Source organism: Nanorana parkeri, unplaced genomic scaffold (assembly GCF_000935625.1).
Source record: "Nanorana parkeri isolate BGI_ZX_2015 unplaced genomic scaffold, ASM93562v1 scaffold1911, whole genome shotgun sequence".
In the NCBI taxonomy this organism is placed as follows: Eukaryota; Metazoa; Chordata; class Amphibia; order Anura; family Dicroglossidae; genus Nanorana; species Nanorana parkeri.
Genome location: NW_017308179.1, coordinates 7,862 through 23,647, shown reverse-complemented (window position 1 = coordinate 23,647; position 15,786 = coordinate 7,862). Strand labels below are relative to the sequence as shown.

Sequence of the window (15,786 nt, the reverse complement as noted above, 5' to 3'; positions counted from 1 at the left end):
TAGCTAGTTTATTATTAATGCAACACTTTACAGGTCTCCTCTATGGTGTTTACGATATATACTGTATATATAGATATCTCTCTCTCTCTCTATATAGATATATATAGAGAGAGAGAGAGAGAGAGAGATATCTATATATATAGAGAGAGGTATATATCTATACATACAGTATACATACACACATATATATACATACATACATACAAATAGAGATTTTTTTTGCTATATGTCTTGGCGAATAATAGCCAGGTAGAGCATCATACCTCTTAATAGCTAATATACTTTTTCATTGTGCTCAAAGGTTTCATTATTAAACTAAACCAGTAAAAACCTGCTCATTCTGCATTCTGCCGGCTGTCCTCACCTTGATTCGTTATAGTCCTATTCTAGGCTATTTAGCATACTTCACCTAGATCAACACTCTAATCATTTTATAAGCCCTGAAGGAGGGGGAGGCCTACCCCCCAAAACCCATGGCTTTATCTGATGTTCTTCTTCAATGAATACTTTAAATGAATTTCCGAGTAAGATTACCCTTTTTAGTAGGCGCTCCCAGCTACATACTACCGATTTGTCATAAACCTGATCATTTCATACTGAGCATCTGTTGGAAATGTGCATAGACAGAGGTTACCTTCAATGAAAACCATACATCAAACCAATCAGTAGATCCAGAAATATAGTCATCTGTAGCTACATATAAATGTCAGCTATCTTGTAAAAGTCAAGATTGGCACTGCCTCCTAGTGCCTCTCGAGTGTCCCCATTGGTCAGTAAAGCAGCCTATAACTTCAAAGGGCAAACAGGGAATTTAGGGAGGGGGTGGGGCCAAGTTGATCTTTTACAGAAAAAGTCTAGATTGGTTTATACCTGCAGCAGCCTTTATCTACTGATCGCAGTAGTGTGCAGTTTATGCTGAAGGTTACCTCTACCTGTGTATGTTTTTATTCATTATACAGTATGTTCAATTTGAATTGTCCACATGTGACAGGTTTACTTTAAAGTTAACCAGTCAGCAATGAGTATCAATAATAATCTTAACCTCCACTCTAAAGTTACTATACAAGATCCTTAGCTCCTCGGATTTACTAATTTTCTTTGTAATGCCAGTAGAAGTGTCAGACTCTAAATCTGTCCTACTGTATCCTCTGCTCAGAAACACATGAAATGTCCTCCTGTATTGGGGCCTTACAGCCTGACACTGGGCTGATATTCCTGCTCTGACGGAAAAAGGATTCAACTTAATACCATCCCACAAGAAGCAATGCTGCTCTTTTATAACAATTTGAGATTAGGGATCCAGATGCTTACAAATGCCTGTTCCTGACTGCTTCTTAAAGCTAAGTTCCCTACCTACACGTAAATACACAGATGAAATCATATAAGGAAACTGTTTTACCTGCCAAAGGATTTGCAGTTTTGCCATTTACACCGCTCTGCCACACAACACAGCACTTTCTAAAACAAGTGGGACCTGAACTTTCTCTTCTGCATTTTCACGTTCCCTTACAGGTCTCCTCCGCACTCCCACCCTATGACTGGACAGTGAAATGAAAAGCAACAGAACGATGAGCTCATCTTTCTAACTTTCTGCTCGTTCCTCCAATCAGCATGCACCTTGCACTGCAGTACAACTGATTGGCTCCCACTGTCACTGTCACACGCTGGCTCAAAGACCAAGAGCTAAGAGATCATGTTACCACTGATCGACTAGCTCACCGTCTCTTCCCTCCTCCCCTCTCTGTTCCTCCAGCGGTCATTGGACGGACAGACAGGGGAGGGGGTGGGCACAGCTGGCTCTGGTTCTAGAGTGGCTTAGCCAGCTGTCAGTCAGGCAGCTGGATACATTTGTCAGGATCCTTGCCAGCTGCGAGCGGCTCTGCACTGTAAGCAGATATTGGGCAATATCCCTCTATCTGCTGACTTTGGGTCACAGAAGTATATTAGTAAATGAACTCCTGTGACCCAAAAGAAAAGGAATGTGAAAACATTTTTTTATGATTTTGGATTGGTTTCTATGAGTTCCTGCATTCTTTGTATTCTTTTATAAGGAGACATGTTCTGAGAGAAATATACAGTCGTCCTTTGCCGACCTCCAAAGAATACTAGTTGGCTGGCTGTCATACTTTTCCTCTGGCTCCAGCATTTTTTTTAAAATTCACTGATATTGATCAGATATGCATTTCAGAGATGTTTTGACGTCATCAAACTTCAATTGCTGCATATTTGTTCCAGGTCTGCGGCTTAGAAACTACCAGATTACCAAAATTGGTGTGATTATGTCCACTTTTTAGAGCATGGAGTGTATTTTAAAGTGTAACTCCAGCCAGAACTTTTTTTCTTTGAAATAAATAGAAATTGTTAGGAGACTGTCAGGTTTTTATCACTAGACCCTTAACTTCCAGGAACTCTATAGAGGTTCTAAGCTTTTCCCACTTAAAACTTAAAAAAGGAGCCTGAAAGGCTTTAACATGATCTTGTTGCTCGATTTGCTTAAAGAATATATGAAACTACCTCAGCTGATATCTGTACCCTAGCTCTGCGTAATTGTAAAATTTTCACCTCTCAGGAGTTGTAAGATTATATGTAACAATAAAATGTGTAGTACTATTAAGTGATCTGTTTATTTTAAATATTCAGGCTAATTGGAATGCATTAACCATTCCATAATTGAAAAAAAAAAATTAGCTGGGTATTTGGGCAAAAGCTTACATTGTTTAACCACCTTCCGTCCATGGCCGTTTGTGAACGGCCGGACGGAAGTCTGCTAGGAGCGGGAGGGCGTCTTAAGACGTCCTGCCCCTCCCCCCTCTCGTGTGCGGCCCTCAGCGCGCACACGAGAGGGGAAACTGTGAGCATGTAAACAGCCAGCGATGGCTGTTTACATACAAGCTATCAGGCGTCTCTAGAGACGCCCGATCGCTTGCAGGAGCTGCGGGTGTGGGGCCTCCCCCACCCCCCGTACCTGTGTCCCGCCGTCTCCTCATAGCCGCTGCCGGTCCGTGATACGATGTGGCCAGTGCGGCTGGGACCGGCACGGCGACGCTTTAACATGCGTCGGGTGCGCCTATGTACGAAAACGACGATTGCGCCCATTATGCAGCACATGTTACATATCGCCGCGAACGTCGGAGTGAGAGCAATAATTTTAGGACCATCAATCACTGATAACACTAAACTGATGAGCGGTAAAAACGTTTAAAGTGTCGCCTATGGCCAATTTTGGTTGCAGTCGTTTTCTGCGATTTTGCGGGCACGCGCATTTTTAAATGTTGACTTGTTTAGTGTCTATTTACCCGACGTGACCCCGTCTTTTATATTATACCAAAAAATTGGGGTGAAACATGTATTTTTTTCAAAATTTAGGGTACTTTTTTTGTTATATAGTAAAAAATAAAAACCCCAGTGGTGATTAAATACCACCAAAAGAAAGCTCTATGTGTCCCCAAAAAATGACGGAATAAACGTCAGTCAAAGTGCCGCAGCGCTGAATACTGAAAAATGGCCTGGCCAGGAAGGGGGTGAAACACCCCGGTCTTCAAGTGGTTAATAAAAATGCCATCGAACCTCTGGTTAGGAGAGTGTACGCCCTGAGGGCCCATTCACACCACATCCAGATCATCTCCAGACTAGACCAGATTGTTTCTGGACCCAAAATGCATCCTAATGTATCCCTATGCTATGTCTTGCCTCTGTTCACACCAGCCCAGTCCGTTCCAGACCAGAAAAATACTGGATGTCTCAATTTGTCTGGTCTGGAATGCCCTGGAACGCATCAAAACCTCATGCAAACGCACTGGAACACACCTGAAAGCCCATTTTAAGCTAAAAAGAAAACAGTTTTGGAACGCGGTAAAATGCAATGCACTGCGTTCCAGATCTGGTCCGGAAAATGGTGTGAACCTGGGCTTAATACTAAACATGCAATTGCTAAAAAGGGACTGCACAGGCGCAGTCTGTGAAAGGAAAGTACAAGCCACATTAAGCCCCCGTCTTCACCTGAGGTCATGGATTATGGGCAGTAACTAAAAGATCTGCTTTTTCAGGGAAGTTGGTGGAAATAAGTATTCTCTTCATGATTGCCAGGCTTACTCTCAATTCCTGTTCAGTTCAGGTAAAACTACTTATACATTTCAGAAGGGGGTCAGGCATGCAGACAGGACCCAATAGATGGGATGGCTCCACACAAGCCTATGAGGTATCAATGCGTAGGTACAGCCAGTGCCAAAGAATACTTCTACCTAAGAAGTAAACATAGGTGTGTGAGGATCTGGGGTGGGGGTGTCAGTGTAGGTTAGTTGATGAGGGATGGGGGGTATATTAACTGCCTCCCGGCCGGCCGTCGTGTAAGCACAACCGGCCGAGAGCTTCCTGGATCTGAGGGGGTGTTTTTAAAGTCCCATCAGCCATGTCCACTCGCGCGCGAGCGGGAGACTGCCAACATTTTAAAACAGGCAGCGTTGCCTGTTTACATACAAGCTCTATAGCCGGCGGATCACTTGTATAACATGCCGTTCTATGTGCCCCCCTCTCGCTGGTCCCAAGCTCTGCTGTGCTCGGTGCAAGCCCGGGACCAGCATTGTGGCTCTGTGACAGGGGATCAGAGGGAGATCAGTACACGGTCTCCCTCCGATCCCCTCTCTGGTGTCAGAATGCGGAAGTGATGTATATTACATCACTTCCGCATTTTGCTGTCACGCCAGCTTCATACGCTGGAGAAAAGCTAATGAAGCAGAACCCTGCTTCATCATCTTCTTTGGGGGTCCTTAGGTGACATTAGGGGTCTCAGAGACCCCTGATGTCTCCATAAAGATGTCCTGTCACATCCTCTTTGCTATCACATAGGGAGTCTCTTAGCCCCCTATGTGATAGCAATAAAGTTATATAAAGAGTAAAAAAAATAAGAAAAAAACATTAAAGTTACACATGAAAAATAATTTGTACAAAACACAATTTTTTTTAAAAGTCCCCACCCATACACGCATGCGTCGGGTGCGCATACGTGCGAAAACGGTGATTGCGCCCATTAAGCCGCACATGTTACGTATCACTGCGAATGTCGCAGTGAGAGCAATAATTCTAGGGCCATCAATCACTGATAACACTAAACCGATGAGCGCTAAAAGCTTTTAAAGCGTCGCATATGGCCAATTTTGGGTATATGGAGAATTTTGGGTATGGCGCTCCCATACCCAATTTTGGGTATGGGAGCGCACAATTTTAAAGCTTGACATGTTTGGTGTCTATTTACCTGACATGATCCTGTCTTTTATATTTTACCAAAAAATGGGTAATAATAAATGTATTATAACATAATGTAAAAAAATAAAAACCCCAGTGGTGATTCAATACCACCAAAAAAAAAAAACTAGGTGTCCCCCAAAAATGGTATAAAATGTATTTCAGTACAGCGTTGCTTGAAGGAATAAATGTCAGTCAAAATACTGCAGCGCTGAACACTGAAAAATGGCCTGGACAGGAAGGGGGTGTAAACACCGCGGTCAGTTGAGAATGCTCCATAACTAGGGCAAAGGAACCATAAGCATATCAAGAAGCAAGGGCCTGCCTATTCAGTCATTCCTGGATGGCTGGCTGGATTTGGCTGCTGTCATCTCTGTCTTCTGTGAGTGCCTTTGACGTGCGATATAAGACAAACCTAATAACAGCAATTACATCTACCTGTCCATCTCCCTAATTGTTTATCATTCCATTGGAGCTACTCCATATGGGTGAAGGGGAGGTGGGGGGCAGAAAATGCTGACATGATTAGTTGGCATCTCCATGTAAAATGTTCAATCCAGATATAGCCCAATGAACTTTGCCTGAGTTTGCCTGCTGAGTCACAACATTGACTACAACTGTTGGCTGGAAGATACGAGGAGCTCCACAGATGGAGTTAATCCACATGTCTTAGAAAACTGGCATGAATATTGTTGGTTAAATGCAGGCACCTGTGTTCTAAGACCAGTAATCCCTAAACAACTGATGGATCAATGTCTGCTTGTGTAAACCCCAAGTATCTGAAGTTGAATCCAAGACATTTGTTGTCTGTAGATACACTTACTACTAAAGCAATCTCCACCTTTTAGTTAGTTCAAAAAAAAAACACCAGGTATAGGTGTGTCTGTCACAGAGGTTACCAGACTTTCACCACAAGAGATTGGCAATTTACCCATGTCATAAAAATCAAGGCTAAAGTGTAGCTGTGAACTTTTTACACAAAGCAGTGTCAGTTTGCTTCAGTTCACCGAGCTCAGGTAACTGGGCTGCTCCTCTCTCTGCTGACTCTGTATTCCTCTTTCACAATGGCATCCGGAAAGCTGGTGCTGTTTTCTCTGGCGGTGGGACTAACTGCCTATTACTTTTATGACACAGAAACTATAACTCCAGGTAAGAATGCTTATCTGAAAATGAAATGTTGTCTAGTTACACAAGTGCTTTGCACAAAATCCATGCTGTGTTGTTATGTATAAGCACTTGTCTACACCTTGAGCTGCAAGTTAGCATTGCAGGATTATCTATGTCAGGCATTTTCTGAAAGCTTGTGTTCAGAGTCATTAACATATAAAATTGCAGCCTTCTTGTACCAGTGTAGAATTTGTAGAAGAAAATATAACTCCTTGAATTTGGATGTCACCCCACAAATACCTCGTCAGGACAATGCATTATGTAATGTTGCATGCACTTTGCAATGCTTTCTAGAAACATTACATTGAGCATTATTATGGAATATAAACTGGCCTATCCTTAGTCAATTGCATTCAAGTATAATGAACATAGAAGAACACTTTATGAATAAAAAAACGTATTTTAATGCATCCTATGTTCATGTGGCAGTTCTTGCAACTTTTGCTTCTCTGAACAATCCAAATTGTTTGTACAGTCTAAACTCTGTAATCATTAACATTTTGTAATGTTTGGCCAATCTTAAACCTCCTGAATGTCCCTCATTTGAAAACAGATTCATCTTTCCCACTTTTCCTCTCAGTTGTCCCTCTTTTTGGTCTGATATACAGATATCTATGAAAAGGTTCATTGAAACTATCAAAAGTGTTATTCTGCACCAAAACCTTTATCTTATCTCTTAATTACCTTGTTTGCTGTTTCCAATGCCAGGAAAAATAATGGTGAAAAAAATCTCCATAGGTCTAACCAATCATTTTGGCATATAGATTTTAAATGGTCTGCATAACTAGTGGCAGGGGTGTGTGCATTGCCTCCATACATTGTGCTGGAAGGTGTCCCCCATTCTCATCTAAGCTAGTTGGGAGGTATGCAATCTACAAACTGAAAGTGTTTTTTTTTCTGGTGAAGTGGACATGGCTTTTGATACCACAGAAGCAGCCGAAGTTTATCAGGGAATTCACCCAGGCGTGTATGTGTCTCACATTCAACGTCTAAACAGAAACAGGAACCATACCGCACTCCTTACTGGGATTCCCACTTGATGAAGATGGGGGCTCGAAATGACTGCGGATGGCACCGCCACACATGAACAGTAGAAAAATGTCACCAGCACACCATGAGTTGAAAAAGCAAAATATTTTATTGCCAGTAGCTGTATCTCATTGGCAAGCGCTTTCGGGGCCTCGCAGGGTCCCCTTCATCAGGCTTAGAGATTCAATGTCTGTCACCATCTGTAGCCATCAGGTTAATTTTGGCAAGATCTGTCCATGTTTGCTAAGCACGTCAGCTTGGGAAAGCAGTTTTCCCATAATATAGCAGGGAGGTCAGCCATACTGGCATAATCCAACCACCCTCAGGTAAAACTATTTACTATGTATGGTTTGCTTGGCACAGTATACACATTCATGTATAGGGAGAGAGAAGCTAAGGCTACTGACACCTCATGTCTACGGCCAGCTCTAGCTTTGATGGATTGGATTGGATTATTATTATTAGGGAGCCAGTCATCCATTTGTTTCTGTAACTAAAAGTGCTGCTGCTAACTGTTGGCTCCATCAGATGTCTGTTTTAGTTTGCTAACGTGGCCTCAACTTTGAGCCTAAGGCTAAAGCCCATTTTCACCTTTTGTGGAGCTATTTAAAAAAAAAACATACCAGCAATGTACAGCGAAATAACATGAAGCAGGCATATGCAGTTGCTGTATATGAACACAAAAACTTTTTTGTTAGCTTTCCTCTTCGTATCCTCATGGAAATGGCCGCCTCTGTGCTGTGCAAACTATCTGTGTAAGTTACAACTGAGCTCTCTCTGAGCTGTCTCTCCTCCCCATTCATTAGTATTCATAGTGGCAACCCTCCCCAGACAGTGTATTGTGTGCAAAGGCAGAGATGGTGTTTAGTGATCGTGTTACACAGAATTGTTTACAGCCTGCTTTACAATCTGACCCTAGAATCAGACTGAGTTTCCTGAGGAGAACATTTTGAATTCATAGGATTCAGCCCTAATACGTTCATTTAAAAAAAAAATTAAAAAGCCTGCAATGCAAGTCATAAAATTTGCACATCATCACTGCACCTCTACATTACCACAATAAATGCTAATCACGTACAAAGGTGAAAATTGACTTAAGCTTAGCTTCTCTAAGCTGTTGGCTCTTAGCACTGGCTGGGAGGGACTTAAAGTGTATTTCCAAGTGTGTTTCTCATGTGTTCGTATTCAAACAGAACAAAAAATATTTTTTTAAACAAATATCTCTATATTTCGTTTTGCTGCAGCAGGCAACATGGCTGAATCCTGGTTTTTCTCAGCACCTTCACAGTGATCTGTCCTTATAGAAAGACTTAGGACTGAAATTTGAGGATTGTGTTTCTTTCAATAACTGAATTGACATTTCAATGCAGAAGCCAGGGTTGTAATACTTTAACCCTTTGTTAGGACAGGCAGTGTTCAAAGCAAGGAGAACTTTTAATTATTAAGAAACTGATAAACTCTAACCTAAGTAAAAGCAATTTAAACTGCAAGAAGCATTTTTAAAAATATTTTTAGCTTATGCCATGTGAATGGTGGTAATCCCAGCCAGTTTGGCTGCAAACGTGGAAATACAAATAAAGCCTGAAGGTTCTAAGCTGCATTTTTATGCACACCAGCGCACATGTTTTTTTGTTTGCCTGTGGAGCGTGCATCGAAAAACAAACCACACACTGAAAAAAAAAAAAAAGTGCACGAGTGTGCTTTGGTCCTCTTCTGATGATTTCCTGCACCCCCCAGGGCGCAAGGCTCCTGACGGGGGCAAGGACGACTTAGGTCCACCTACCCAAAGGCCGGCAGACCCCTCTCCTCTGGGACCTGCCGAAACAGGTCCACCGAGTACTAGGTGGGGGCCCCCCCGAAGGGAGTCCCCCGAGTGGGAGGGGACAGGGAAGCCCAAAGAGGCCACAGAACCTCCTCCCCAACTTCAGGAACAGGCCCCCGAAGGTACCCGCACTCTCCGTCATTCTGTGAAGTCAAAAGTGCATCCGTGCATAAAAATAGTGCTTAAAATAAATACGTGCCAGTGCACAAAGCTGGCAGGCCATCCGGGCAAGGTATAAAAATTGCCCCAGTTTGCCAGAAGGCCTGCCCAAGAGGTGTGGTGCAGAAATAAGCTTGAGTGTCGTGACCTAGTGCTGGTGAATCAAGTGGGGTCCCAAACCCAAGTGATTTTTCTGGCACACCCTGAAATGCCACTCCCAGGGGGCACCACCGCACATGTATGGTATGAACAGGGCATGTAGAAAACAATTGTTTTCTACGTTCCCCTCTAACACCATATATGGGTGATGGTGTGCAGAAAACGCAGCTCAAGGGACATGGTGTGAACAATTCCTTAGTACTGACTAGTAGGGACTTAGGCCTGAAGTCAAGGCTTCACGAGCTAACTGAAAGCAATTTTGGACAGGGCATTGAAACAGCTTTTCTGCCAAAAAGGAGGTAAAACCAGACACCTTATGGTGCCTGCTCTTAGGACATAATTTTAGTTTTAAATATATAGAATCAAAGAAAGGTTTAATAAAGGATACTATGATTCCCTTTGAAGTATTGCAATACAATCAATTAACCTGCCTCATGTGGTATCTAAATATCCTTATAATCAGCAGGGGCTATGTCATCTCATATAACTGTCTGACATTTGTAACAAATAATAGAGCTCAGATAGCTTTTGGTTAAATGCTATAAAAAGCACATAATGCAGCACAGGCTGCCACAACAGATGCCAAAAATGTATAAAAGCTTCAAAAGTGACACTGATAGGGGCTGGGGCAACTACTAGCTCTGTTATTATGTTCAGAAACACTAAGCCAAATTAATGCAGAGGTTGTGTGCTCCCAGGGGATTCTAACCGGATTCTCCAGGATTTACATAAATAAAGTGCACAAATGCTTATTTCTTTCTCATTCATTGAAGGACACAGGATTCAGAGACATTTGGGTTATACTGCCTCCTACAGAAGGAGATGGACACTGGCAAATGAAAAAACAATGACCAATCTGGAAAACATGAGTTGGCATCCTGTAATGCAGGTGCAACACGGTGCAACGCTGAGCCAATGAGAGCTTCATGCGGAGGATCAACCCCACAGCAGTGGCATACATGAACCAAGAGAAGAAGTAGTAAAAGGGATTTTGTTCTAGGCAGTACTTCTGTTATTTAGATTCTGGGTATGGACAATTTGTTTGCAGACCCGGATCTGAGGAAATGGATCCTTTGGCAGAAGCAGTGGATGCTGTGGTGGTTTTGAGGGATCAGTACAGCCTGATCTATGCTTTTCCTTCCCTGAAACTATTTCCTCCTTTGCTCCACAGGATTGAAATTGAGGACATTGAGATGATCCTCAGAGCTCTGGACCAGCCCAGGAGGATGTGGTACTGTGACGCAATCAGACTCCTGGCCGATGGTCCGAGGATTCTTCCAGATCATCAGGATACTCTATCCCAAGGACTGCTTTACCATCCTGCTTCACGACATGCCTGTTGAAATCTAGGTCTTGAGGGATAGGGGCCTTTCTGAATGGGTGATTCCTACAATTGTAACAGCCAGGATACAGTTAGGTCTGGACCAACAATTGGCCCTGAGTACAATAAAGCATCAAATCTCTTTCCAGAGACTGCTAACCTCTTATTCGTTGATTAAGACTCTTGTTTAGGGCATCTCTCATGTGGCTCCCCTTGCACGCTTGCCTGTCTGTCCGTGGGATCTGAATTTGGTTCTCTCAGCACTTCAAATACTAACTTTTTACCCTTTTAGAGATAGTCCTTTTCTAGTCTTACTCACAAGGTTGCTCTCTGTGTCACCATCACCTTTTGCGAGGCATGTGTTTGAACTGATGGCAAACTTCTCGGGTGCCACTGCAAATCAAGTACAAATTCAAAAAATAGTCACCAGCACACCAAAGCAAATTCTGTCAATTCTCCTTTATTGACAAAAGAAAGATATGTCAAAATGTGTAGTGATTATTTCGAAACCATTTCAGTCCCTTCTTCAGGCTAATTTCACTCTGCCTGATGAAGGGACCGAGATGATTTTGAAACGTCGCTACACATTGTGACATACCTTTTCTTTTGTCAATAAAGAAGAATTGACAGAATTTGCTTTGGTCTGCTGGTGACTGTTTTTTAAATTTGAACTGACGGCATTCTTGTAAAGAACCGTTTCTGGTCTTACAAGGTAGCGTTGAAGCTTAGTGTCTCTTTCTTAATGTTTGTTTCAGCTTTTTACCTCAACTAGGACGTTGTACTGCCATCCCTCTGTCCGGCTCCAATACAGCAGAAGATTTTCTTTCATTGTCTGGATGTAGTTTGTGTTATACAAGTCTACCTCACTGCCACTGCTTCCATTAGGAAAACGGACTGCATAGGGGAACCAGGTTCTTGCTCCACTATTTCTCAGTAACCCAGATTATTGTTCAAGCCTATGGTCTTAAGGATTGGCTTTGACTCTTTACTGACAAGCCACACTTTACTACATCTGTGAGTGCTTCTTGGGCTTTTCAACCTCAAACAACTGTTTCCCTGTTATGCAAAGCTGCCCTCGGTTTTTGTACACACATTCTCTAAGTTCAACCAAGTGGATGTTCAGGCTTCAGCTGATGCCAGCTTAGGGCATAAGGTCCTTCAGGCAATTGCAGGCAGTCACCAGTTGTTGTTTTTTTAGATGACCTGTTTGCTGTGTGCACCACCTCCCAGTTGGACAGTTTTGGGTGTCCCAATTGTCTCTGAATACGGTGTCCCTCAAAACAAAGAAAAAGCATATTTGTATTCATGGTGAAATCCTTTTCTTGAACTTCATGGAGGGACATACCCCCTCCTCTATGGATATGGTCTTGCTCTTAGCACTGTGTTTTTACAAAACTAAGGCATTCTGGGAGTGGGAGGGGTTATACCAGGCTGGGGACTTTTTCTGTTTGCCAGTGTCCAAATACTCCAGGCAGCAGTATAAGCCAAATGTCTCTGAATCCTGTGTACCTCCAATTATCTCCAAGAAAAGCAATTCATGGTGAGTAGAAAAATCAGATTTTATGGCTTCTGGAATTGAAGATATTGAATCAAGCAGGAACACGATCTCAGTAATGTACTGCTTATCAGTGCTGTGGCATTGTGAGGCAATACCACGGTGTTAGGTGGCCTCAAAGTCACCCAGGGTTCTCAGCCAGAGGGGCTGAGTGGCTCCAGGAAGACATTACTGGTACCAGGAGAGAACAGCCTTTTCAGTTCTTTCCGGGTTTTCTGAATCATAGTTGGGATCCTGGAGCCAGGAGATTTCTTAGAGCTCTGGGTGGGAGGAAATCTCCATTCCTGGGTCCATGCTTTGGTGGTGACCAGCACCTGATCGTGCACCTGTGTACATCCCTCATGAAGAGTGTGCTGGGATGTGTTCAGGGCCCCACCCTGGAGTCAGTGGAGGCCAGTGCAGCAGGGAGCTGCGGGGTTTGTGTACCATATTAAGAGGATTGGCATGTTATTGCCGTTGTCTGGAGGAACCAGACAGTGGCCCTAAAGATTGAGGCCGGAGCAGCAGTGCTGCAAGAGAGACAGATGTCGGTGAGCCCTTATCTGTTATATGCTACAGCAAGCTATTTATGTTGGATTTCGTGTTATCTACCGTTTTGAAAGCAAATAAACTGCATCTTACTTGCACCTCCGGTCCACGTGGAGTGTCCTTGTTACAGTGCAGACAGATGAAATGTAAGTAAAGTTATATTTACATTGGTCTGGACCTGGGATGAAAGCTTTTAAAGCATATATTAAAATAGATAATTGATTTGAAAATTGCATTTCTTTCATAAAAGCCACACAGAGGATTATTCATCTTCAACTGGAGAACCACAGTATTTTGTTGCCTACAATACAATTACATTCTCCCCTTTTAAAAACCCCTGTGCAGTATATAGAAATGAATGGAAGAAACGGGTTGGAGACTGTGGAAAACAGACACTTTGGTGTGAAAAAATAATCGTGTACAGCTACCTCAGTAGCGCTGTCTAGAGACAAATAGTATATGCACACCTTATGTCAGAACATATTTGGCAATTAACTCTGCAATCTAATACATTTCTAAAGATACACCAAGATTAAGGCTGAGTGAATCGGGACACGCGTCCCAGGATCGCACGGTCGTGCACAATTGCAGACACCGATTGTCGCGCGGCCTCATTGATTTCAATGGAGTACATCGCACAGCTGTTTGAGCAATCCTGGCACGAGTGGAATGCTATTAGAAAATAATTGCACCCACAGTGTGATCACCGGTGATGGGCGACTCCGTGACCACGCCGCAATCCGCGCAGTATCGTGCACGATTGCCACACGGTCACGGATCGTCCAGGCCCAAGAGTCGCATGCAAAATACTCACCCACTTCTGTCTCCTTCAACTACATATTGGTTGTTCAAGGAATGGGCAGGCTTAAAGTCCAGTAGGGATTACTGGACAGCATGGGCTAGCCATCTCCAGTACTTTCTGGGACTGAGGTATGTGTATGAATGAAACATGACTACAGTACATTCCAGTTACTACTCTACTGTATATTGGTTTACCAAAGGAAAGGGGAAGTTATGTCATCAGGAGACCAATATTGGCAGTTATTGTCCTAAACTTTATCTGGATCTTGCAGACATGGTAAAAGGGAAGAAAGTGCTGATCACTGGCTCCAGCACGGGAATTGGAGAGCAGATCGCATACAAATTTTCGGAATTGGGAGCTCATGTCATGCTCACAGCCAGAAGAGCACAGCAACTACAAGAGGTATGCTTTCCACTCGAATGTGTCATCAATTTCTGTTTTAGATATGTCACGTAGACATGTGCATTCGGGTTCGGACGAACCTGCAAATCAAAGAAATTCAGTTGATTCGTCGGTTCAAAATAACGAATTTATTATATACCCGAATATACTAAAACTATATTCGGGCATACTGTACATAAATTTGTTGGCAGAATGCGCGGTAGCCAATCGTTCTGCGCAGACGTGCCGCCATCTTTGAGTATATATTGGTATTCACCACGATGGCGGCACCCGAACACACAGGCGCCGCCATCTTGGTGTATACCAAGATGCACTCAAAGATGGCGGCGCGCAGGCGCAGAACGTGACGGCGGCCGACATGACCACCGCTCGTTCTGCATTTTCAATGTGCTGTTACAGGCTTAACAAGCGGTGGCCACATCGGGCGCCGGCGCGTTCTGTGCAGGTGCGCCGCCATCTTTGAGTATATTTTGGTGCCCCCGAACATACGAGCGCCGCCATCTAGGTGTATGCCAAGATACACCCAAAGATGGCGGCGTGCAAGCCCAGAACGTGCCGCTGGCCAACATGGCCACTGCTCGTTCTGCATTTTCAGTTTGCAGATTTGCATTCGGTGGCTCGTTGCCGCCGAAAAAAACCAGAAAAATTTGTTTTCTTTGATGAAACGAATGGAAAATGTTTTTCTTTTTCATTCATTTTGTTAGAAAACAAAGTTTTATGGCGTGCACATGTCTAATGTCACATAACCTGCTTTCTTATATGTATATAAATCTTCACTTATAGAAAGTGCACATGATATGGCTCCAATAAGTCCTTTCATTCCTACAAAACTGGCATAGTCTAAATAGCTTGTCTCTGTAAATGTCATTTTATAGTGTAGTCAAATGTTTGTCTTGTGAAGAAAGAAGATGCATTGTCCCTAATGCCACGTTTATTGAGAAACTGCTAAAGGCCACTGCTTAGGTTGTGGCAAATTTACAAGGGTCATAAACACACTGCAAGCTAACACTGAACACAGTTACATGGACAGAAGCCTCAAAAGACCCTAACAGTTAGGGAAATAGTGTTGGTTACATATTAGATACTTAGATTTTGTATTTACTTATTATTTCTTTCTCAACAATTGAGGGAAATAGTAAGTCTTTAACCTTTGTGTTATGCTGCCTCCTGCAGGAGAATAGGACACTCGCAAACAAAACACTAAACAGCCACATGGAGAGAAGCTTGAAAAAGCCTAAGAGTCAGATAAATAATGTTGGTTATACGGTATATTAGATACTTCGATTTTATATTGTATTTATTTTATTTCTTTCTTAACCATTAAGGGAAACAGTAAGTCTTTAACCTTTAAGTTATACTGCCTCCTACAAAACGATTAGGCACTAGCAAACCAAAAACTAAACAGCCATGTGGAGAGAAGCTCGAGAGAGTATAAGAGTCAGAGAAATAATGTTGGTTATACTGTATATTAGATACTTTAAGTTATACTGCCTCCTACAGAACAATTAGGCACTAGCAAACAAAAAACTGTAGGCCAGGCCAGGAAAGCTCCTTCCACAATCAGCATGCCACATGTTTTGCTAGTGGGGGGGGGGGGGGGG

General features: G+C 42.9%; 1 protein-coding gene across 1 annotated transcript in view; it reads left to right on the top strand.

Moving 5' to 3' along the window:
- Positions 1–6,256: 6,256 nt before the first annotated feature.
- LOC108800094 (hydroxysteroid 11-beta-dehydrogenase 1-like protein A) overlaps positions 6,257–15,786 on the top strand; it is a gene marked incomplete at its 3' end in the record, with an annotated part of 17,322 nt that continues 7,792 nt past the window's right edge. The window contains exons 1-2 of the mRNA XM_018572035.1: positions 6,257–6,390; positions 14,055–14,185. Coding sequence (XP_018427537.1) covers positions 6,306–6,390; positions 14,055–14,185 — 216 coding nt within the window. The remainder of the gene's footprint in view (positions 6,391–14,054; positions 14,186–15,786) is intronic.